The 26,462-nt window shown below is 36.3% G+C and overlaps 2 protein-coding genes across 2 annotated transcripts in view; both read left to right on the top strand.

Annotated features, from left to right (window-relative positions):
* The window catches only part of LOC150110608 (hephaestin-like), a 120,184-nt gene extending 104,253 nt beyond the window's left edge, over nucleotides 1–15,931 (top strand). Inside the window, exons 4-6 of the mRNA XM_090402779.1 lie at nucleotides 8,134–8,303; nucleotides 15,395–15,561; nucleotides 15,853–15,931. Of these exons, the coding sequence (XP_090258905.1) occupies nucleotides 8,134–8,303; nucleotides 15,395–15,561; nucleotides 15,853–15,931 (416 nt within the window). The remainder of the gene's footprint in view (nucleotides 1–8,133; nucleotides 8,304–15,394; nucleotides 15,562–15,852) is intronic.
* Nucleotides 15,932–20,093: 4,162 nt separating this feature from the next.
* LOC150110607 (hephaestin-like protein) overlaps nucleotides 20,094–26,462 on the top strand; it is a 28,680-nt gene continuing 22,311 nt past the window's right edge. Inside the window, exons 1-2 of the mRNA XM_090395117.1 lie at nucleotides 20,094–20,188; nucleotides 25,590–25,761. Coding sequence (XP_090251243.1) covers nucleotides 20,128–20,188; nucleotides 25,590–25,761 — 233 coding nt within the window. The 5' untranslated portion in view covers nucleotides 20,094–20,127. The remainder of the gene's footprint in view (nucleotides 20,189–25,589; nucleotides 25,762–26,462) is intronic.

Raw genomic sequence — 26,462 nt, 5'->3', positions numbered from 1 at the left:
CAACTCCACTAATAATAACAGCGAAATAATCATCCGATGCTATAAGAGGGGGCGCTTTGGAAATAGCAGTATATTTGTTATTAGCATAATGATACGTCGTCAGAGCAGACGCATAATACGAAGAAAATAAGAAAGTACTTCCAGTGAGACAGAGAAGGCTCGTTTGGAAAAATGAGATCTGTTACTAGACTGTTACCTAATAGACAAAAAAAAAAAAAAAAGGGGGGGGCAAAAGTATCTTGAGTTCGGCACTCAGATGCCCAAAGTTATATTCTTATAAATTCTCTCGTAAATTTTCGAAACTTTACTTAAATATCTTTCTATATTTGGCTATAAAATATCGTTGATCCCATAATATATTCCATTCTGTTATTGTAATTTAATAATTCTAGTTATACTTTTCTATTAAAAACATCAGTTCATAATTTACTTTTTTATTTCCTTTAATACTTTGTTTCAAAATGTTAATTAAAGTGATGATATTTTGTCATTTGTTAATTAATGCTAAATTAATATAATTCATAAATGGTGTAAAAGCTTATGAAGTAATTACCATGTTGCTTCTGGTTTCCTTTCGTTGTCGCCTTACGATGATTACACAAACCAACACACAGACAAGGAGAATACTAATTAGTTACGTACCTCATTATTTACAAATTAAGATAATTTTTCCGTTTCTCTGAAATTCAATCAAGTTGAATTTTATGACATATTCTATCCTAGTAATAATAACACTTTATCTAAACACATAAATTTTCTAATCAACAACACTTAAATATAAATAAGGGCAAGGTAAGACTATACCTAAGATTTGTTTACAGATAGCTAGGAAAGCATCCGGCATTACAACACGACTCATTCATAGATGAATGGGTCGTGTTGTGAGAATTTCCATTTTCTAATTAATAATTGTGAGAATTTCCATTTTCTCTGAAACAGGAAATGGAATGCAAAAGAGAAATATATATAAATCTACAAATTCACGAGTGTAGAATTATGGTGGGATTTCTCCGTGATTAATAATCATAAATACGTAATCTCATCAATTGCCTATCTGTTAATCTTGAGTTCTTTTCATATTTTCTAAATCATGTAACGCCTTAATCTTTATATACCGTTTTCGGTGACCTTATAATTATTGTAATATTCACTTCACGTGAATGCCTGCATGCGCCATTTACTAAAGCTTTTCAATTGTTGTGAATGAGTGGCAGGCACGTATCAGCGTGAAACGCATTCGAGTATCTCTGACTGAATCATGGCTGAAGTTGTTTCCATCATGCAATCGCGCGCATTCCGTTGTTCGCGTATTTATTTATTTACAATCAAACGGTAGTTACTTGGGAACCAACATCTGGCAACAACTTCGAAACATTCACATAACGTTTATTGATATGCATTATGTATTCTCAGCACAGTTAAAAAATAGAATGTGCTTGACCCTTTTTTATTTTGTTGTCTTATCTGTTTTCCCATCTAACTTTTTTTTCTTGGCATATTGTATGTTATTATTTATTATCAATTGTATAGCTACAAACGGACTGAAATTAACATCGGCAACTTCGCGTATAAATCATATTTTTGCAGTGCCATCTAGAGGTCGTTCCCCATACTGCGCTTTGGATTATTATAAATAATACTTGTCAAAACAAAATGAAAATATTCAGATAAGTATCACTGCATGTAATCTGTGGCTTGTCAACAAGCGTATGAAATATTTTATGCCACATGTGATTGTTGAAGGTAACTTCCCGATATCTTATTTTAATTTTCTTCTATAAACCTACTCAACTTCAATATTCCTGAAGGAGGTTTACCTTCATAAGAAAGTAGTTTGGTATCGGTTGCCAAATGCTATGTGATGGCGTTTTCTTGGGGGAAGGGGGGGGGGGGAAACACTGGTTCATTAGTAATATTTCAACAAAAACATGTTTATACAGGTGTTGGCTGTTTTTAGTTCTCTCTCTCTCTCTCTCTCTCTCTCTCTCTCTACTACATATACTATGTGTGTGTGTGTGTGTGTGTGTGTGTGTGTGTGTGTGTGTGTGTGTGTGTGTGTGTGTGTGTGTGTGTGTGTGTGTGTGTGTGTGTGTGTGTGTGTGTGTGTGTGTGTGTGTGTGAAGCAGGTCTTTTGTGACCAACTGTCTGGTTCCCACTGACTTCCAGGCATTAATAAACGTTCAGGATTTCCAAAAGACGAATTATAACAACTGTGGACAGAAGTAAATATTAAAAAGCCATGAACAGAAGGTTAACATCTGAACAACTTTTTAAGGTTATATTTCCCTACAGATTTCATGACTGAATGATACTGATATAGAAGTAAAATAAAAGGTCAAATGAAAGCTGGAAAATCCCCCCTAATGTCTGGTTACGCGTGTACAAACACTGAGTGACCATTTTATTAGGAACATATCTGAAAACAGTAAACTGTTTGTTGGATTTACTGTCCGACCACAGACGCGAGATCCTCGGCTGGCAATGTGCCAAGAAGAGTCAGTTCATGTTGAAGGGGAGAAAGGAATAAGGCAATGTACGAATTCGTCACCAACACGCGAAATCACGTGCATTAACGTAAAATTTTCCAACTGTTGTACAAGCAAAATAGTGACCACTTTAAAAACTAGAATTTTCATAAAAGAAAAGCTAATTTTCCGACGTATCACTCATCCCACGAAACGCATTGATTACTCTATTAGTGAAATAAATTCGACTTCTTCTGCCATGCGAAGAAGTGTCGAGGGTTCTCTCATCTGTGGTCAGACAGTAGGCTATTCTAGGATTACACTAAAGTTTAGAGTTTGAAGTGCTGTAACCTTCATCCCACGTTACGTTGATGACGTATTCGCTCTTTGGCTTCACGACAGGAACTTTAGACAAGTTTTAATAGCCATCACTAATAACCAAACTTATAGTACTCAGTAGGGCAGTCGACAGCGACATAGTAACTTGTCTTATTGATATAATTAATATGTATTTGCAGTTATAAATTATTACGAGTCAAGCAATTTTATAAAAACTTTTCAACTTGAGGTAGCTGTCCTCATACGGAAGCAGGAAGACTTTTTTCATCTTGGAAACCGGAGTATCCTGCACAAAATAAAGCTTACCAAAAAAAAAAAAAAGTTGATAGGTTTAACAGTTTATTTCAAATTAGAAAACTGTGCAATAAGTTTAACATGCAAAAGGAAACTAGAGCAAGGATGTTGAAGAGATAAACTCGGGCTGTACGACCCTTATTTTTTCCCTCCTCAAATTTTATTGATATATGATGTCGAGGGAAAAAATTTATAGAATTGTATTATGAAATCTTTAGTTATTTGGATATACAACATGCTAACCATGAGTTCTTCGAGTCCTTGAATGACCCCCAGGGTAATCATTCACTGCTCCACCCTTCTCAACATCTGAAGTATAATATTGAGATAAGGCAACCTGAAGTTGTTGAAAGTAATTTCACGAATTGATTGCCGCCACATTCTACCATAAAGATAGATTGGTTTTAGCACGACTGGAAAGATATTCTAAATTAGGAACACCATTTCAAACTTCTGAATGTCTTCTGTGGAAGAAACAGTTCATCACTTCAAGAATTCCAAATGTCTTTTTCATTATGAACTTATTTGAATAACCCTTATTAATTAAAAATCTTCGGTCGTAAACTTCGTTTAGTTTCAATACCATTACTACAATAGGAACCTACAACTTCATAATGGAGACAATCATGAGTTGACATTGGTTCTATGGTTTGCTAGTGAGGCGTAACATTTTAATGCATCTTTATCTGACTTGGGACAACCTTTTAATTACGCATCTATGCCAAGTACAAAACCAACGAGTTGGTCCTGTGGGTAACTCATTTTTCTAGTGGCTGAATGCAACCAAACAAGATTGTTAACAAATGCAGTACCTCTTGGTACCGTCCAACTTCCTGGGATTCAGTAGCATGACCACCCTTTGTAATCAAATTTATGACCTTTTAGTCTTGAATTCAAAGACAATGAAGATCCTTAAAAAGTTACCAGTAACTCTTAACAAGCGTAATTGTATTTCAGACTTCGAAAGAAACAATTGCCATCATTTGAATATATAAGATAGTGTGCTTCGTGATGGGTGACCTCATCACGATTAACAGACGTTCTCTTGCAGTTCTCTTCAAAACAACATAAAAACCAGTTTAACCATAAAATCACTTGGAACTGTTATCAACACAGAGTAAAAGGATGTCGTGCTCCGCTGTATTTAGCATTGAATTTCCATTCGGTAGATAATGGTACAGCATTGAATGACATGCACAGATACCAGAGTGACGTCACACACATACCCAATAGTTAGCAGAAACAAACGTCTTGAAACGCAATTATTTGAACAAGGAAATGGTGCGATATGTTGATTATAACGCTATGCATTTTAAATATACAGTCGACCAGGCTTTACGTGAAGGAATTTTTGGTAATGAATGTTCGACGAGTGACTCAGCTTCCTCTGTCTGTGTGTGTGTGTATGTCTACGTTCTCTCTATCACTTTATTTGCTTATCTATGTTTTGTCTTCGTAAGTTTCTCTGTTTTTTACATTTTCCCTGTCTTTTTAGGTGTCTTTCTTTGACTTTTCCGACCTCTTCAGAACAACAAAAGCCAGTGACTTACATCTTTCACATACGCCATTCTGTCACACCGATTCGAGTTCTGTGTCATCGAAATCAAAGCCTCACATCACGAACAATTCGAACAAACTGTGTATGCCATCTGCCACTGACCTGGGATGTTAGTGCGTTGTTTATCGTGTTGTACTTGCGTAAAAGGGGAAAAAATGCACAGTAATGGGAAAAGCGATGTCAAAGCACATCCAAATATTTAAATGCATGACCTGTGTGAGAGTTTGTCTATTTACGAGAGTTGTTTATTGGTACACTTTATATGACTCCACCCTTAAGAAACCTATAAACGCCAAGATGTTTGTAAGGAGCTTTACACTCAAAACCAACATCTCAACTGAAGCTTGACCTGCGCGAGCATTTAAAAAGGGTGGTGCTAGAAAATAAAAAAAGAAATATTGTTTTAACTTCCTTACCGGATTTATACTTGTATGCTGAATCACGAAATAGCAATCACCAATGCATAACCTTGTCAGTGATAAATAGGGCATTAAACATGTCTCCTTTTATCAAATTCTCTCTTCAACCATAGATTTCTTTCTCATGCATAAAACAATAACTCTCTCTCTCTCTCTCTCTCAATCCAGAAAATCTTCATTCCGTAAAACAGGATAGCCGGTCATAGAAAGACGCAATGGGTGTAGACCCACACCACCCAATGCAAGCTTTCAAAACCAGATCTGAAGGAATCAGGTGGCTAATCCTTATTCCCCCATTCTCCTATGTCTGTATGTGTTGCGTGTGTTCATCTGGCCGGTTTGCCTGTTTTGCGTGATGAAAAATCCCTAGTTTTCGGGAGAAAAAACCTGCCTTCTTCAAATAAGACCGACTAACTCAATTTCAACTAAAGAGTCCAGATGAAGATTATTCATGCACTGGATAGGATCGAAATTCATGGTTTTCCATCCAACGGACATCCTTAAAATAGATTAAGCTACGGAGGCCATTTCGACATCGTAATTCCAAATAATAATAACTGCATTCTTCCTCTTCTTCTTCTTCTTCTTCTTCTCTCTCTCTCTCTCTCTCTCTCTCTCTCTCTCTCTCTCTCTCTCTCTCTTTTCCCTTGTTCATCTATCCTCTGTTTTTTCTTATTGCATGTTTCAGAGATTTGCCCTCTACGTTACATAAGTGAAGCAAAATGCCGAAATAAAATTTTAGTGCTAAACACCAGATGTAAGTAGCGTCCAAAAAGATTTCCTTAATCCGATAAAATTGTTTCATATTTTTCTCTTGACAAAAATTCAAACAATAAAAAAAATTCAATCCTGAAAGGAAGAATAAAAAAAAATTTAAGTTCGAATTTACTATTATGACTATTTCTCTTTGGCCCAGTTGGAAAGGCAACTGTCCTTTTCAAATGGAAAAATCAAGTTTCAGGTATGTTAGTTAGTTACATATAAAGATTACTTTTTTTTTTGTGCTTGCGAATGTCGTTTATACTATACAGATCGTAAACAGGCCATTATTATAGTCAGCACACTCTCCTAACAGTCATTTGTTAGCTTAGGCATCTAATCAATCGAGCATCTATTATTTCCTGGCCACAAAGCATTTAAAATCACTATTTAGATGTCATTTGAATTTTACTCCATAGATGCCGCTAGTTGTTGCACACTTCGTGTGAATATTTATAAATTCTTTCGGATTATCAATGACCTACAGAATGTAGATAAGGAATAGTGTAAAATGAAACCTTTTCGCACGTCACGTATTACTTTTTATGCGTCTTTCATGAAGTAATGTGGGGTTACATTCGTTTCATCTTTCTACTTGTTATTTGTCTTTTCTTGTAACTGAAAGTATTTCAACTTAAAATTCTGCACATGTTGAAGTTTTACGCCTAGCGGCAGAATGAAGAACCATCTGAGACATATTAACACTTAATCTAAAAAATAAAAAAAAAATAGCCTCCAATCCATCAATATTCCTCAAATTATCATAAAACCTTGCCATTTCCTGTTGGTTACCGTCCGTTGGTTATAAATGATTTTAACTGATTATTATCATCGCTCAGTCTTTACCAACATTCAGTTTGGTTAAACGCGATATCGCATTACGGTCATCCATCATAGTTTCTCCGGTTCGTCAGGAATCATATCCAAATAGACCCTCGAATGACAGTGGAATGTGGTGAAAGAAAAACACCAAGAGAGAGAGAGAGAGAGAGAGAGCACTCATGCAGTTACTGGAACTCCGTTTATTGTACAAGCGTAGCGAAAAGTGCCAACTGTTCTAATTCATGAAACTGTGGCGACATTAAGACTTTTCAAGTGTGTTCCATTGCACATTTAGCGTGATATTAATCTTCTTAATCTGTGTGTACAAGGAAAAAAGCACTATTATAAAACAGCGTTACTAATTAACAAATAAAACACTTGCGATTGCCGTCACCACTCAACTGATCAGCATTACGAGCAGGAGAATGGCGTCAGTCTTTATCTTCTCAATCACTACAACCTTAAGGCATGTCGCAGTTTACAGTCCAGTTCATTACTGTTGTCCTCCCCATTATTGAACTTGCATTAATTCGTTTCTCTACACGAGATCTTATTAAATGTTTTGCCTATTTCCTTGTAGCGTTATAATATTCTATCGGTAGAAAAAAATCATTTCGACCATACGTGGAAGTTGCGAAACGAGTTAATATCAAGATTAATCTCTCTCTCTCTCTCTCTCTCTCTCTCTCTCTCTAAATAATTCATCATCAGAGGGCTATACTAGTGACAACCGTAATTTGGCAAAGAACTGCTGCAGAAAAGGGTAAGGCCTATGTCGGTATGTAGTGTGCTTATCAAGATAACATTTCGTACAGAAATGGGTGGTGAAAGGAAAGATCTCTTAGTTAAATGGAGTCATATAGTTTTTTTTTTTTTGTTGTTGTTACCGTCTAGTAAATCGATTTCCTCTTCCTATACCATTTCCTATCTCATTTTTTAATGTTTATTTTCCCTAGAAAATACTGCTGCTAAACAGAAAAGTAGGAAGAGAAATAAATAAAAACAAATAATAAAATAAGACGAAAACTCATGAACAAAAAGAAATTAAACGATAATAAGAAATTAATGGTTTCATTTGCCCCTTCTACATATTATTCGAAACCGATTTCCAGAAACAGAAAATCGGCCGTAAAACCCACACTATTTCATACAATACTATATTGCGTTAAGGACCACGAGATGGTGGCAGACACACACACATACATGCACGCATAAACATATTCTTTGCAAAAATGATCACGTGTTTCCGGTTCATTAGAGAAATTATATAATGGAAACCGATGAAAGTCAATTTCTCTCTCACAGACACATGCACGTATGCGCGGGTTATCAATAACATGTATTGATATTTTCTTCTTTCCTAAGTTAGATATTAAAATTGAAACTGTAGTTCATTTCTTGATACTTATATGCTCCATTATTAGATTTAAATCAGTATATACTCTCACACTTTATCAATTGTATTTTCCTCATCTAGGTACGTTGGATTCGAATGGATTTCCAAAAGGTATTGACTATCTCTACTTTCTTGTCTTCATGGCTTTTGATGAAAATGACAGCTTTTATGCAGAAGAAAATATTGACGAAATAGCTCCGCACTTAAGTCCCATTGAAAAGGAAATATTAAGAAATAATAATACCTTCAGGGTAGGAAATGTTTAATAATTATATACTTTAAATTGTGTTTGTTTAAAGACATGTTTATAGATTTGACCTTTTTCCATAATGCAAGAAAATAAATAAAAAAAGAACAAGAAAAAGCTGACATAAATGGCAACATACGCGTAGTTCCTAGAAATTCCAAGAGATGGCGACGCATTCATATTCGTTGTCAAGCTATTGGAATACCTTAAAGTTACTAATCACTAAATTCTGATAGTTTATTTATTTCTAAATTCATATTTAAAAAGAGTTTATTAATCTTTATTTAATTAATTTTTTAATTAATATGTGTCTTATTTAATTCTATTTTATTTTATTTCGCAAATAATTCAGAAATCATTAGTTAGTAATCTAGAACACCATATAAATATTTGAATACAATGAATATTATAATGATTAATTTCAGCTTAGCATGTCTGCGGATGAATTGAGGTAGTTGATTGGTGGAACACCCTTGGAGGGTAATGAATGGTAATGCTGTAGCCAATGAAGTCCTAACCGGAGCTCGGCTATTGCTAGTACTTCCTGTCATGATCAGAGCTTTAATAGCTTAATAACATATCCCTACACTGTCCTCTACAGATAACGGGGGAGATGAAAAGCATTCTTGCTTCGCCCCTTTAAGCCAGTCCTTATATAAGGATATAAGCATGTCTGCGGGAGGAAGAAGACATCGACCGTGAGATGCGGTGATTTCCTTGGAGGGTAATGGATGGCAATGCTGTAACCAATGAAGTTCTAACTGAGGCTCGGCTACTGCTGTTACCCTCCTGCCATGATCAGAGCTTTAATAGCTCAATAGCACCTTATCCCTACACTGTCCTCTACAGTTAACGGGGAAGATGAAAATCTTTCTTGTTTCGTCCCTCTAAGCCAGTCTTTATAAGGACTAGCATGTCTGCTATTATGTCCATAACGGTTTGTTACATTGGTCTCTAATAAGTTCACCATTTTTTTCCTCTTACAGCAGCTATTTCCTTTGTTCCAACTGATAACGTTCGTCTTATGACCTTCATATTACTATTGGTTTCTATCGTTTCTTTAATTTTCCTAGTATTATATGATCTAAGTTCATGTTTCATCCTTTTACGTATAGTTTTACAAATTTTCGCATATTCTATTTTATTGGTGTCATTCAAATCTCTTTTCATATCTCTTCTTTTCTTCAAGAAGAAAAAACCCTCAAATCTAAGATTTCCTGTCTTATTTTTTCCTCTCTTTGGTGCCTTTTTTACACCTCTATTTCTGGTGCACAATTCAAGATAGATTTTGTTAATATTTCATTAGCACCATCGATGGTAGTATCTGTGTTTAACTTTTTTAGTTCATTTTTGAGTTATTCTCTATCATATCTTACATTGTGGTAGAGGTTTTGTAGATTCACTAAATTGGACTTTTTTCTTATGAGCTTATTCCGTTCCCATTTTTTGTTGATCCATACTTTTGCCCTCAGTAGTCTGTGGTCACTTCCTGTATTAAATCTATTAAGCACTTCGGTATTATTTATTATATGTCTTCTGATGGAGAGGATGAAGTCTATTTCATTGTAAGTTTGTCCATTTGGACTTCTCCAAGTCCATTTTTGGTTGATTTTCTTCTTGAAAAAGCTGTTCACAATAAAGAGGTTATTTTTTTCTGCGAATTCAATAGGTCTTTCTCCTCTTTCATTCCTCTGTCCAAATCCAAATTTACCGATGGAGTTCAGATGGTCATCTCTGCTTCCAATCTTGGCATTAAAGTCACCCATTATAATTATGTAGAATTCTTTAAAATTATTTAATGTGCATTCTAATGTTTCATAGAAATCTTCTATCTCTTCATCTGGATGGTCCGTAGTTGGGGCGTATATTTGTATAATTTTCAGTTGGTATCTTTTATTTATGAAGAGACTTAGTTCAGCTATTCTTAATGTTAGTTTATTAACAAAGAGGACATTGTCCTTGATTGTTTTATTTATTAGGAATCCTGCACCACCATTTCAGTTTCTGTCACATTCACAGTGATAGAGTATATGTCCATCTTTTAATCACATGAGAGTTTCTTCTTACCTCTGATAGGCCCACAACGTCCCATTTTATATGGTCCAATTCCATCACTTCTTCAAATCTATCGTCATCCCGTAGAGATCTGCAGTTATATGTTCCTACTGATATCCTTCTATCATTGTGCACTGTAGGTGGACTCATTGTAGCTAGTGGAGACTGTACCATATTTTTCGACCTAGACCCTCTGCCTAAGTCCAGGATGCGTCCCTTTTTATGCTGGGCGACGGACGAGCCAGTATGTAATTTTCATACTTTATTCATCATTTGCATTGTCCTCATGGGAAGGTATTTGGCCTTATAGCACCACGCTGGCCAGACGGATTGGTGCCTCACAATACTGCATAAGATGAAATGACACAGCAAAATAGGAAAGATTCACCCCTAGCCCTCGAATACTCTAATAGCATCTCTCTTATTCAGAAATGATATCCCTATGAGTCTAAAAAGGAAAGCTTTCGACCAGTGTTAGGACACTGGTCGAAAGACAGGAAGTATGTTAGGACATACTTCCTGTCCTAACATATGGAGGAGAAATATGGACTTTAGCAGAAGCCCTAAACAAAATGCTGAGAACAACACAACATCACATGAAAAGAAGTATGCTAAAAATAACATTAAAAGATACTAAGACAAATACCTGGATAAGATCTCAAACAGGTGTCATGCATATTGTAAAATATATTAAACAACAGGCTAAGTGGAGATGGGCTGGTCATATTGCCAGATGCAGTGACGGGAGATGGACTAGAAAAACAACAGAATGGAGACCAATGGATGGAGCAAGACAAAGAGGAAGACCGAGAATAAGGTGGAGGGATGAACTGGAAAAAATTGCAGGAGTGAGATGGATGGGAGAGGCAGAAAACCGAGTGATCTGGAAAACCATGGGGGAGACCTTCGTCCAGCAGTGGACAGAACCAAAAGGTCGAAGAAGAAGAAGAAGAAGCCATTGATTTCTCAATGAAACAATGAGATATTTATTGTATTCGTTGTAAATGTGAATATGAACGTTTAATGTTCTCAGTGAACATTCTTTTGAACCACAAATTAGAATAAATATAAAGTATAATTTCACTAGAAGCAGTATGTATTATATCTTTTATTTGATGGGTTGGGACTGTTATTTAGCTCTTTTTTTTTTTTTTTTCATAAATTCAATGGAATGTTCTTGTTTGTTTGTAGCAATATTTGATTTGGAAAATAAGAAACGTTGTGTGCTGAATGAAAGTAGAAACTAAATAAAAGTGTTAGATGCTTTGGATTAGCTATCCATTAATTTTTAAATCAACTAAATATGAATTAATTACTTGTAAATGAAAACTCAGTCAAATATTCTTTTTTTTAGTATAATTATGTGATTTGCTTTGGAATATATGAAGCACTGTATACAATTTATATCTTTAGCCTAGAAACCAGGTAAAAGTGACAGATATTTTGCACTAGAGATTAATTACTTTACTTTTTAAGTTAACTAGGTGTGAATTAATTAGTTGTAAAGGGCCAGCCATTTTAATTCGACCATGAGGTCATTAGCAACACCACTATGTACTAAACTATTTGGCGAACTCCAGAAACCTGGAATAGAATTATTTGTGGTTAATTACTCCTTAGCATTTGGCCTAGACTTAAAAAGGTCACCTGTTCAATACACTGACACATGTCCATGTCAGAAAGATAGATAACACATAACTTATTTTTAATTGTGTTTTAATTCCTACGTATTTAGCTAATGGCAAAAGTGCAAGAAACCAATATGGAGGTCGAAAATTCATGCAAAACAAAGTGATTAGAATGATAACCATCGCTGCCGCTTTCTAGAAAATTTGGCCTGTGTTAGCAAACGAATGGTAATCTGACACTAATTGAGGGCTCCAGACAATATCGCTACAAAAAAACTTGTCCTTAGAAGACAGAGCGGTCATTCCACTCGAATTTTAGTTGTCAGAACCACTTGCCTGATAAATAAACAAGACAAATTTTGGCTTATTTTATTTCCTAAAAACATTTTACAAGTATGGTAATAACCATATTGATTTTACGTGTAAATGTGTGATTGCATATGATTTCGTTCATTTGTAAATTAACTAAAGAAAGCAAAGAAAAGATAGAAGAAATGTTGAATCCTTTTGGGGAATGAAATTTACTATTATTATAATTAGTTGATATTAGCACATTATTAGATTGAAATGAATTTAGCAGTTATAATCAACTAAAAATAAATTTGCCTATTTTCTTCTTCTTTTTTTTCAAATATTACTTTCAGATAGGGAAAAATAATGCCCTTTTGAAATGGTTTTAAAACTCTGCTAATTATAGAACTACTGCAGTGGATATACCTATGAATGGTTTAAATTGTCATCCTAATAATAAATATAAACGATGAAGGAAAAAGCTCTGGAAACAGTACTGAAAAATAAAAAGAAAGAAGGAAAGATAGATTAATGTTTAACGGCTACTTAATTACAAAGTAAAGTAGACGTGAAAAGATAAATATAATTTTAATTATATGGTCAATAGCCCAATCCGAATTACAAGAACTTCTTTAATTGACGTTGACACGAATGTGCTTTTACATACGTTTATTTACTCTGTATCCTAAAAATAACTGCGGAATAATAATAAACAAATCTTAAACGTAATAAACAAATGCATGATTTTTTATATTAACCTTCAATACTATTTTATATTATATTATTTATTTTATACTATATTATTTATTAAAGGTATTAATAGTATTAATACCTTTAATACTATTAATACGCTGTTCAAACACACTATTTGAACAGCGAAACATGAACATAAATCAATAATTAATTTAATTTAATAAAATAAATGTATTTCACATTTTTGTTTTTATGTTTTATATATTAACTTTTTTCCCCGATGCATTCCCGTGCAGTCGAATATATTTTCTTTTCCTCTGTCTCCTTATGTTACCTAGAGAAAGAGATTTAAAATGCCTAAACATTCCAGACTCGATAAAGTGGTGTTATATAAAAATGTTGAATTTACATTCACTATTTTTATTAAATAAATAAATTAAATATATTTTCTTACGAAAACTCATGCAGGCTGAACTGTCAGACTTGCACTCTTGATAGTTAGCATTTCATGTGCTGCCCTCTATCGAGTAGAGTGTAAATAAAATACTGGAAACGTTTTTTTTTTTTTTTTTCCAACGAACTAAGTTAATGAACATAGTTTTGCCTTTGTTTTACATGTATTTTAATAAGTGTTTTATCATTTCTCCAGATTATGTAAGATGCATATCACCGCTTTTTCAAAGCTCTCAGAACAAGCGCGAAGCAGACATGATCAATCATTTAGATGTTTTGAATTAAAGCATAGTGCAGATATATAATGAGAAGTTATTACAAATTAAATAATTTTAAGCATTTTGGTGATTCCATCTCAAAACATAACTTACGGTATCATTCATAAATTGAATCATTAAAAAAAGCCTTTAATGTAAAACACATATATAAATTTATGTAAATGTATAACATTATATTTATATTTCAAAGTTTTCATAGTATAAATAAACATTTTATATAAAAATTTTAGGAAATTATTTATAAAATTAGTTGTAAATTTAATGATTTTATAAATCTAGATTGATTATAATTTTTATGTAAACTTTTTTAAAAAATCAGCAGCTTTTAAAAAAGCCTTTTTTAATTTTCAATAGATTGATTATATAGTTTTATAATGAAAAGATCTATCTTTAGATTCGTTTATTTTTGATTTTTAATTTATTACAGAATGACTATATATTACAGACAGGGGCGCGCCGGCCACATGTGCAATGTGTGCGACGCACACAGGAGCCAGAATAGTAAAGGCGCCAAACAGGAGGAAATACTTTAACAAAAACGTTTTTTTTAAAGTGATTTTTTTATTGGAGGGGGGGGGGGGAATAGGGGCGCCAACTTAAGTTTTGCACATAGGCGCTGGACACTACTGGCGCGCACCTGATTACAGAATAATATAAATGTATATATATATATATATATATATATATATATATATAAAGATAAGCCGAAATTTAAAACGTTTTTATGTCACGTTTTTTGCCTTACCAGCTTACCAGCCCAGAACTCGGTGGGGGGGGGGGCCTAGTATATATATATATATAATCCACTTACTGACTTAATTCCAATCTATTAATACATAAACTCTTATGGCTAAACGACAAAGAAAAGAAATAAATTAAAAATAAAATAAAAATAAATTAAAAGTAAAGAAAAATAAATACAGACGCATTCGGCATTCTGTTCTGTCTATTTAGATGCGAAATATAACTTAGATTATTTAGATAAAAATTTAAATTTGATTTTTATCAAGCAACTTTATGCGAAATTTCTAAAAGTCATTTTACTTTGAATATTTGGAGCCTAATATTTTTTAGTAAATAATTTCAAGTCCGAATTTTTGTCTATTTTACAAATTCTTTGAACATGGGATTTCTCATAAAGATCTACTCATTCAGCCTCTAAAAGAATGTATTAGCGGGCAATGCAAAAGAATACTTGAAAGATAATCCGATGAAAGTATTCATTCGAATATTACTTTACAGTAGTAGAATATAATTCGTACAAATATTATTATTGGTAATATCATAACTATCCTCTATGGATTAACTGATATTCGATTTACTACCAAAAGAGGAAATGAATTTCTCTCTTCTCTCTCTCTCTTTGGAATTCGTATTTAAGGATTAGGCATTTTACTCTTAAGTTGTGAGTCACTGAAGTGACTGCATTTACACGGTAAAATTGTGATGCAGTCACGCATTCAAGATTATTTTTTCACTTCAACAGAATTCTGTAGCGATAAAGTACCTCTAATATTTGTCATACAGTTCTGCTTTTAAGGGATAACCTGATTGTTCCGCTAGCTAATTCAAACAGATGATTTGTGACAAAAAAAAAGGGGGGGGTACAAAGAACTATTTCTGTGAACTGGGTGAATAATATTAATAACACAGTGGATTTAATTACTTTATGGTTTAACGAATGCTTTGTATTGCAGATATCCAACCGTATGTTTAGCATCAATGGACTCATGTATGGAAACCTTCAAGGAATCCACATGTGCGGTGGAAGTAGGGTCGCTTGGCATATTGCGGGAATGGGAAACCAGATAGATATTCATTCCATTGTGTTTGAAGGACAGATTCTTACTTGGAATGGAAGGACGTAAGTATTTTTCAAGTTTAAATGCCTGACGTAGCCAATGCATTTACAATATATTTTGTTTATGATACATTTTTCAGCCAAGTAACTTTTGATACTTGCCTATAGCCCTAATCAGGAGACTCGATCCGTCTTGTACGGACGTTCTTGTACCTGGTCACTTAAAATTTATGTCTCAAATTTCAAAATATTCTAATAGTGTACTATAAAAATAATATAGTTTTTAATTCATTTTTAAAAATTAAAATAAAATGTTTATTTTGTCTTATGTTATATCATTTTACTTTGTGTTAGACAAGAAGTGTGCTCAATTAGATATTCACAGGTATCGCCTGCAGTCAGACCCCCTAAAGGTGTGGGCATTAATCTATAACATTTTCTTCCCTTTCAGCCTATATTGCAGAAGGCAACGCCTTTTCATGTCCACAGGCTTGACTGAAATGAACACATTAAAAATATACACAAAAAAAAAGAAGAAAAAAAAGCAGGAAATCAAATCCGAGCAGTTTCTCTTGAACCGAACAGGTGAACGTGCCAAAATTTAATAAACTGCTCAAGAAGCTAAAATAAAATAATGAAATTCGTAATTGTTGACTGTCTGAAACTAGTTAGGTACGTAACATTCTGGCAACATGACCGTTTTTAATAAAATGGGAGTGTTCAGCACCTTTAATTATTGCTACGAGATTTATAACTAAAACGAGGAAGACGATTTTAGTTATAAATCTTACATAAACAGTACGTGATGTGAAATAATTATGACATCAAAAATTTCTGATGTAATCATTGCTTGAAATGTTTGTTGTTTTCGAAGTGAAGTTTGGAAGAATAACTTTAACGATTTATTTATTTATCGCCCAGTATTGGTAGAAGTAGGAATACAAATACCAATAATATTCCACGACCAAGATGGAATTTTAGGAAAGCGAACTGGCAGGATTTTTCACAAGAACTGGATAAAATAGCAAGATGGATACCTCCTGTGAGTGAAAACTACAACAGATTTATTGGAGCAGTCATATCAACAGCGAAGAAGTATATTCCAAGGGGTTTCCGAAAGGAATACATACCTGGCTGGAATAAAGACTGCAAAGAGCTATACCAATCTACTTAGAATCTGATGACTGTGACATAGCTGACGAATTACTCCAGAAGCTTGATAATGAGCGCAGAGAAAAATGGATAAAAACTACCGAGGACTTAGATTTTAAAAAATCAAGTAGAAAAGCATGGAGCCTATTAAAGAAGTTAGGTGGAAGTAACCCAATCACTCGTAAAGATCCTTTGGTGACTCCAGATCAAATTGCCTGTCGAATAACATCGTTGTCTAGAGCCCCTCGAGATCATCAACACACACGGGAAGTTAAACGAACACTCAGAAACTTACGACAAAGTGCAGATGGCAGTTCCCAATTTTCAAGAGAATTTACCACAGACGAAATAACCGAGGCCTTAAAGGAGGTGAAAACCGGCAAAGCATCAGGCTTTGATGGTGTTCACCCTGAATTCTTGGTAAACTGTGGAAAAAATGCTCGTCGATGGCTAACAAGATTCTTTTCTCACATTTTAAGGACGAGAAACCTTCCAACAGCTTTTAAGAGAACCAAAATAATAGTCATATTAAAACCCAACAAGCCTCAAGATCAAGCGGAGAGCTATCGCCCAATTGCGCTCCTCAGTTACTGTTATAAGCTCCTCGAGAGACTCCTCCTTAACAGAATTGGGCCAAAAATATCTGAAGTTATCCCTGTTGAGCAAGCAGGCTTTAGGACTCAACTAGTTGTACGGACCAAGTACTAAGCCTTACTACCCATATCGAAGCAGGTTTCCAGAGATGTTTGAAAACCTTTGTTGTGTTTGTTGACTTTACTGCTGTATACGACACGGTATGGAAAGAGGGGATGCTATACAAGCTGATACAAGTCATACCATGCCAATCCATCATAAGACTTATTGGTAACATGCTTTCTGACAGGTTCTGCCATGGGAAACAAAATGAGCAAACTAAGAAAGCTGAACAATGGGCTCCCACAGGGTTCAGTATTAGCACCAATCTTGTTCAACTTATATACATCTGGTCTACCGACAACTAGGTCAAAAAAATTTGCTTATGCTGATGACATAGCCCTCGCCATCCAACACAAGAGCATTGAAGTAACTGAAGATATTCTCACAAATGACTTTAGAACCATTGGGGAATACTTTCATAAATGGGGACTAACACCAAACCTCAATAAGACCGAGGTTAACTCTTTTCACGTGAACACCAAATTTGCAAATAGGAAACCTCAGGTCAGTTTTAACAACACAATGCTGCAGTTCCAAGATTTCCCTAAATATCCGAGTGTTACCTTGGATAGAACACTATCTTTCAAAAGACATCTGGAGAATCTCTCTTTAAAGATCAGAACCCGTAATAACATCATACAAAAACGTGTGGTTCTACATGGGGTTCTTCTGCTATTTCACTGCGATACTCCACGTTGGCTTTAGTCTACTATGCTGCAGAATATTGTTCACCAGTATGGCTAAACAGTCCTCATATCAAGAAAATCGACACGCAAATAAATGCAGCGATGAGGACAATAACAAGTTGTGTCAAATCCACTCCCCTCTACTGGCTTCCAACTTTGAGCAATATTTCACCACCGAATCTGCGCAGACAAAATGCTCTGGTAAAAGAATACAAAAAAATAAACAGCAATCCCCTGTTGCCGATACATGAAGACCTCCCATATATAAATATGAATCTCCTTAAATCCCGACGTCCTCCACTAATACTGGCTGAAGAACTAGTAAATAGCAATTTCAATGTTAATTCGAAATGGCTAGAAACTTGGAAAGAAAAATCGCCACCAGACTTAAACAAGTATATCCTTCCCAACCAAAATCCGAAAGGGATTGAGCTTCCATGGAAAAGCCTAAATAGGATACGCACAGGACATGGTATCTGCGCAGACAGCTTACACAAGTGGGGAAAATCACCTATACCCCAGTGCGACTGTGGCGCCATAAGCCAAACCATCCGGCACATTGTGGAGGACTGCAGGATAAGAGCCTACCCTGGTGACCTGAGAGATTTTTTGAGGCAGATCCTTCAGCTCTTGATTGGCTATCTGAACTTGATTTAAAATTTTAAACTTTATTCAATTTAATTTTTTTTATCTGATATTTGTATATGTGCATTCCTTGTATCATTTTTATTGTCTGCACAAATATGTATTTATATATTCTGATGTCATGTGTCTTTATTATGCCATACGCTAAATAAATAAATAACGATTTATTTATCGCAGATTATGTCGTCATTGTTCCCATAATTTCATACACTCAGTCCCATCTGAGATGCTATTCGGCCCATACAAATTAAACTATTAAACTGAGAAACAACTAAACCATTTCTTACGCTGTTTGAGTTACATCTCTCTCTTAAACTCACCACTGACCATTTCTTTAATAAATAAATAAATAAATAAATAGCTCTTTTATGGCAGGATAATTAAATATATGAAATTCATCTTGATCATATGATTAAAAAGGCCTCATCATAGATGTTGCAATATGATGCGCTTTCCTCAGGGTCGGTTCAGACGTCGTTTTTTTGGGCTCAAGCCGAGGCCCACGCTCAAAGGGGCCCCGTAGTTCCAAATTTCTAAGGAAATTTGATAATAGAATTTTTGATCTTTCAGAGATGTAATGATGTGGGAAATATTTTAGTATATAACTATATGTATTTAATGTTTGTAAATTATGTTTAATAAAATTATATGATTTTTCGATTAAAAAAATATTTTTTGCAAATATTTCGGGACCTCACTAATAACTTTTTCCCGAGGCCCTGCAAAACCTCCAGCCTTCCCTGGTTTTCCTCCACCTATATCAAGTAATAAAATTAATAGTGCTTCTGATCCTCAAAGAGTAACTCTACTTTTAATCTAAGTGCATTGGTGGGTTCTGTCATATAGCGTAGCAATAATATTATTTGACTTATAAGCGATGCTGACATCCGAATGATTTTAATAAGTTAATTTTGCCTAATATCTTTTGTTGTAGAAGTATCTAAAAAGAAATCAGTAAAACGGTGTGTGTGTGTGTGTGTGTGTGTGTGTGTGTGTGTGTGTGTGTGTGTGTGTGTGTGTGTGTGTGTGTGTGTGTGTGTGTGTGTGTGTGTGTGTGTGAGAGAGAGAGAGAGAGAGAGAGAGAGAGAGAGAGAGAGGAGTCCTACAGCAAAGGAATTGATATTCTGGAACAAGCTAAATAATAAATAAATGACTACCAAATTTATAGCAATTAACGATCTATGAGCTCATAGATGAAGCTCAATTCTTTCTGGCATATAAAAATGAAAATAAATTTCCTTTATTTTATTTTTTTTTGGAAGGAAATGAAACTCTGAAAATGCTGAATTATGATTTGAGCTGGTTAACAGCAGTACCCCCAAAGGGTAATAACAGCTTGTTTTTGATATTTATAACTTTTGTCTTCTGCATAATACATCTTCCGGTATTGTGTTATCTTTATAGGACAGATGTCGTTAGCCTGTTTCCTGCTAGATTTACTACCAACTACATGATTACAAGCCGCGTCGGCAAATGGCGAATAAGATGCGAAGTTGGAGAACACGCTGAAGGTAAGATGGGATACAATGGACACAATCGGTGCTTTCAGTGTATGCCTTTTGAGATGAACAATAACACTTTGTTTTCGTATCCTCACCTTACAACGCACTCATAATCAACCTGTTAGATGGTAGCACAAACTGTAATTGTCTTCATGTATCATTCATATTTGCCGAGTTCCTAATGTTTATTTCTATCGCTAACGTCGATTCATGAACAGTGCTTTTCGGTGTTTTGTCTGGTACTGTTCAGTTATTATAAGCACTATAATGGAGATCGAAACATAATTAATTGCATGGTTGGTATACTGGTAAATAAAAAGAACTATTTCAAATCGGAAATGACAGCTCCCCAGGAAAATGCTGCATAAAATGTTTGCGTTCACTTCCTGAACTAGAAGTAACGTTGACTAAGCATTCATTCCTGTGTCTGAGAAAATCTTTATTTGCAAATCGCTTCATATGCTGAACGAGTTTATGACACAGTGAAACGTTTCTTCAAATACCACTAGGAAATTAAAGTTAACGGTGTTCATATCTGTATTAGATTTGTGAGGTTTTTATATTGCAGAACAGACGAATTGGCCATAAGAAAATACGCAATAACAACTTCAATGACCTCATTGACCTCACACCTTCGACTGTAAATCCAAACAATATCAGATTTGTGATTTGTAACGTGTATTACAAAATACTTGAAAGTCTGGTTTCAAGTGTTATGGTAAGTGACATTGGACAATATATTCGCGAAAATGAGAAAAGTAACTGAGCTAATGTAGCTTTCCGATGGAAAACTTTGATGCGGTTGTAATAATATTAAAAATAAGACAGTAAATAAATAAATATGTAAAAAATAATACGCAGGACGCAGGACATATATGGCGCAGAGGGTGAAGCTTGACGCTTTTCATATTCCCTGTTGTCTGTTTCGGGAGCAGTGATGGGAGAGATTTGTGAGCTATTTTAGCTCGCCCTGAGTGGGCAGAAGTGGCTATTCGTCGTTAGGTGTTAGGATGGCTTTCGGTCTTTTATGTTTCCAGTGGTCATTACCGTCATAGTTTCCGGCTTGTTGTATCAGTTGGTTTGGATGGATAGATGTCTTCATAAAGAATTTTTCTGCTAGGGAGCGTAGTAGTGGAGAGATGTAGGGGATATTTATGTCCCGGTGGATCTGGGCGTTCCTGATGAACCACGGGGCGTCCAGAATCATTCGCAGGCATTTGTTCTGTAGTCTTTGTAGCTTGAGGATGTTTGTCTTGGAGGTATCAACAGGCTGGGGAGGCGTATATGACTGTGGGACGGATCACTGTCTTGTACAGTAGTATTTTATTTGTCGAGCTTAGTTTGCTGTGTCTGTTGATCAAGGGGTATAGCTGGGCGATAACTTTTGAAGCTTTGGTGCATATGCTCTTGATGTGGCTGTTGAAGCATAATCGCTTATCGAAAAGTATTCCTAGGTATTTTGCTTCAGTTTTCCAGGGAATTTTAGAGTTGAACAGGGTGATGTCTCCTTTGGGGGATGCTCGTCTTCTTGTGAAGAGTATCGTTGTACTTTTCTGGGGGTTTAATTGTATTCGCCAGTCTTTAAACCATTTTTCTAGATTCAGGATGGTGTCTTGTAGTTTATTGGTGACGAGAAGTGGTTGACGAGATCTGGCTAGAATAGCCGTGTCATCAGCATAAAGGGCGATGGTGGATGTGAGAGGATTTTTGAGGGATGTCTGCCATATAGATGTTGAACAGGGTCGGGGCTAGCAGTGATCCTTGAGGAACTCCAGCGAGGATTTTCCGTTGGGTTGAGACTGTTTCATTGATTTTGACTTGCATCCTCCTGTTGGAGAGGTATGATTTGATCAGGTGTATCATGTTTAGTGGAAGGTTAGCGATGATAAGTTTGTAGAGGAAGCCTTGGTGCCAGATCTTATCGAAGGCCTTTGAGATGTCTAGGAAGACAGCTCCAGTATGTTGATTCCAATTGAATCCTGTGGTGATGTATTCTACCAGTCTATGGATTTGATGGATTTGATGATCTTGGAGTCTGATGAGGATGATTTTCTCAGCTATTTTCCCTAAATTGGATAGCAGGCTGATGGGACGGTAATTTTCAGGTAGGTGTGGGTCTTTGCCTGGTTTGTGAATTGGGATGATGTCAGCTATTTTCCATGACTGGGGGAAGTGCTGCCATTTGAGGATGGAGTTTATGATGTTTGCCAGATGGGCTATGGCTTTGCGTGGTAGTGCCTTGATGACCTGGTTAGTAATGCCATCCGGACCTGGGGCTTTTTTGATCTTGAGATGGTTGATGATGCCGATTATTTCGGTAGGTGAGGTAGGCATTATAGGACTTGGATTGACATCGAGACGATTTACTGTGAACCTGACTTTACGATGGATCTTGTATACGTGGCTGATGTTTAGGTTCTCATATGCAGGACTGCATTGTTTCTCTAGGTTTCTTGCTATGGCTTCGGCTTTGTCAGCATCTGTGTATGCAAGGTGCTGTTCTGCTTGCAGAGGGGGGAGGGATTTGCGCTTGATCCTGAGGTTGTTTAGGAATTTCCATATAGAATGATCTGCTGTAGAGATGGAGGTGAGCTTGTTGTCCCATTGTTGGTTCCTGTGGTTCTGAAGAGCTTCTCGGACAGATTTGTTTAATCTGTTGAGGGCTGTTTTGTCCTGGGGAGCACGAGTGTTGTGATATCTTTTTCTTTGTCTATTTTTTTCCCTTATTAAGTCCATGATTTCTTCCGGGAGACGATTTTGTTTGTGGGTAATCGTGGATACTGTGGCTGCTGTTATGGCTTTATTGATTTGATTGGTGAGGTTCTTTATTGCCGTGTCAATTTCTTCCTTGGCTTTTATATGGGGAACCGGACCAATGTGTTCTGGTAGCACTTTCTTGAGTTTCTCCCAGATGATGGAGGTTTGGGGGGGGAGGTGACTGATCTTTGTTCCCTAAGTGAAGTAGGATTGGGTTGTGGTCTGATGATAATTCGTTCACTGCTTGAATGCTGTGCTGGTATTTGATGTTGTGTAGAATGGCGATGTCTAGGATGTCGGCTGTGCCAGTTGGGCTGTGGTAGGTTGGTTCACTGGGTCCTGTTACGACAGCGTTGTTTAATCCTGTGTAGCTGAAGAGGATACGGCCATTTTTATTTGTGGTTCTGCTGTTCCAGGAGGGATGTTTGGAGTTTAAGTCCCCAGCGACGATGATGGATTCATTTGTGCCTAGTACAGCATCCAAGTCAGAAAATGGCAGGGTCTTAGCAGGGGAGTTGTAGGCGGCGTAGATTTTAAGTCTTCCAGTTGAATTTGTGTGGACTTCGACACCGGTGAGTTCTAGGTTGGAGGTTGGGGGGGTGAGTATTCCATTGTGCCCGATGCAGTTCCTGATAAATATGGCTGTACCACCACCTCTGTAGTCCAGTCGGTCGTTTCTGTATAGTGTGCAGCCTCTCAGTTTTGGATTGTCTGCAGGTCTTAGATGAGTTTCATTAATTAGGATGATGTCAGGGTTGTATCTGTGAGAGAATTCTTGAAGTTCCAGAGTCCTGTTTTTTAGGCCATTGGCGTTCCAAGCGGCGATCTGTAGTGAGTCTGGCATTAATCTAGTTTTATTCATTAACAAGCATTGATAATATGGTTTGAGTTTCTTTTAGAAATCTTTTTGTGGAGTTTGGTGAAGGGTTTGACTTACTGAAGTCTTGAAGCATGTTTGCCAATGAGGCTGTGATGACTGTTGTCATGTTTGGAAGAATTTGGTCCTGCTGGATATATTTGGATGAGCGGGCTACTTCGGCATATGTCCTACTTCGACGGTGGCTTTCCAGACTGCTGGTATTTTCCACTTGTGAGAGCTGGTATTTTGTTGTCTTTTGTTGCGTGTCAGGCAACTGGGGAGCAGTCAACTCAGGCAGGGTTCAGAGATCTGTTTCCTTTTGTTGTCTGTTTTATTCTTAGGGTAGTGACAGCAGCCTCTATAGTTTGCCGGGTGGGGGCCCCCGCAGTTTGCGCATTTGGCTGGTGAGGTCCTGGGTTTTGAGCAGGTTGCTGTGGGGTGGTTTTGCCCACATTTGAGGCATTTGTAGTCTGCTCTGCAGAGTTTCTGTGCGTGTCCGTACTTCTGACATCTGTAGCACTGGCCTGACGAGGCTCTTTTTCTTAGTGGTTCTGTTGTGATTTTCAGACCACAGATCGTTGTTAAGTTGTATATGTTCTTGTGTGTGTTAGGTATCTCAACGAGTACTAGGGGCATTGGACTCTTGTCAGCCCTTAGCATTCTGCTAACTTTGACAGGTGGGAGATCGTGGAGGCAGAGGTCTTCAGTAATTTCATCTGTGCAGATGTTTTCTGTTACTCCCCTGAGTACAACTTTTAGGTTTTTCTCCGCCTTCAGTGAGTAAGTATGATATTTAATATTTGACTCGTCCATGGTTTTTGCGAGGAGTCTGTAGTCGCTTACTGTGGTAGGCTGGATTTTAACTCCGTCGTCTACGTTTTTTGCCCAAGAATAAGCAATTTGGTGGTTTTGCATAATAGGCCTAAGGGCCGTCCAACGTTCTTTTTCCCGTAGAACAATTGGGGGAACTTTTTCGTTGTTGGGCGTGGGGAGGTCAGTGTTGGGGGCATCTTCTTCCATCCCCTCGTTTATCTGAGTCTCCGCTGTTTTACGTTTTTTCCGTGCATGGGTTTCTGTATCATGTTTTGGAGTGGGAGCAGAGATTATCAGGTTCATCTTCCCTTCTTCCCCTGATGTTGAGTTGTCCCCTTCTGTGGAGTCGTCTGTCACTGAATATAGGTTTAGAAACCCTGGCCACTCTACCTCAAATTTCTTCAACAGTTTTTTTGAGGAGGTCGAGCGCTAGCTTCTTATCCAACGATTGGATAAAGTCATCGGGACTTAAACTGGTCATGTTTGAAATATTCAAATATATGCTTATATGCTTACCTGAGCTGGATCTCAAGGATTTCCGTATAGCGTATAAACACAAAATATAACACACTAAAGGACTATCGCGAGACCGCAATCACTAATTAACAACACAATCATCAGCTACTTGATTACCTTCGCTTTCCGCTTATATCAAAAATCTGAATCAACACTCCGAATTATTCATAACAACTATTTAAATCACTGATCACATATATAAACACTTGGCAACCGCCATTACGCACCAGCGCCCTCTGTAAAAAATAATAAGACGTAGTTTATTTAGATCAATGAGAATTAACTCGGCACTCCTGTTGTGTGTAAGAGAGCGAGAGAGAGCGAGAGAAATAAACCTGACTATTGCTAGCTAAACTAATGCGACTATTTTAGGAACTGTGAAGCAGCAAGATTTCTAAACTATTTTATAATAAACTCCTAATATCTTTGACTGTTGTCTTATTTTCCCCTCTTTTTGTTTCGTAGATGGAATGGAGACACATTTCTATGTTAGAAAGTGTGCTGGTGTTAATCTCCCACGTGCTCCCAGGAAGAAAGGGGTTATAAGACACTATTATATTGCAGCTGTGGAAGTGTTGTGGAACTACGGTCCATCTGGATACAACAAACTCAACGGAGTTCCCTTGACCAAAGACCCGTAAGTATTTGCTAACCTTCCATTTATCAGTGAAGAAATCGGAGATAAGACTATAATAGAAACAGAAGCCCAATAATGATAGAATTATACCAAGTAGGCTATTTCATATAATGATATTCTGTGTAAATTATACGCCAAAATGAATTTTTTTAATGTGAATCCCATCCACGAAAGATTGTAAACCTACAGCACATTCGTGCAGTGAGTGTGCAAGAATTTCTATATCATTTATTTGTTTGTGTTTTTATTTATTTTATTTATTGTAGTGCAGAAACTCTGCTCAAGCCACTTCATGCCTCTAGTAAGCAATGGAGTGAAAAAGACGATGCGAATAAGAAACATGTTCCCATAAGAGAATTCTACAACTATCACATTCGAGTATTCATTTTTAATCTGATTGAGGATTTCATAATCAAAAATCGCGATAATTTTTCTTTGTTGGCAAATCTGTGTAAATGTCAAAGTTAATTAACATGAATTAATTTCCAGCTTAAATGGCCGAGTGAACAGACGATTCTCTTTCCAACCAGTCAGCTGTGAGTTCGAATATCGCTGTGGCGATGAACGCTTGTAAATGTCATTAGGTATTACATGAATTACATTCATCTGTGTGAGGTCGCCGACCTGCTTACTGAAGGCCTGAAGTGTCTTCAGTAAAGTAAAAAGGTCCATGTTTGGTCTCTGGAGCATTGAGTCCGAAT

The sequence above is a fragment of the Typopeltis vanoorti genome, chromosome 1 (genome assembly GCF_054136105.1).
Source record: "Typopeltis vanoorti isolate ZY-2024b chromosome 1, IOZ_Tvanoo_1.0, whole genome shotgun sequence".
In the NCBI taxonomy this organism is placed as follows: Eukaryota; Metazoa; Arthropoda; class Arachnida; order Uropygi; family Thelyphonidae; genus Typopeltis; species Typopeltis vanoorti.
The sequence above is the reverse complement of the archived record's forward strand: the minus strand, read 5'-3'. Positions and strand labels throughout refer to the sequence as shown.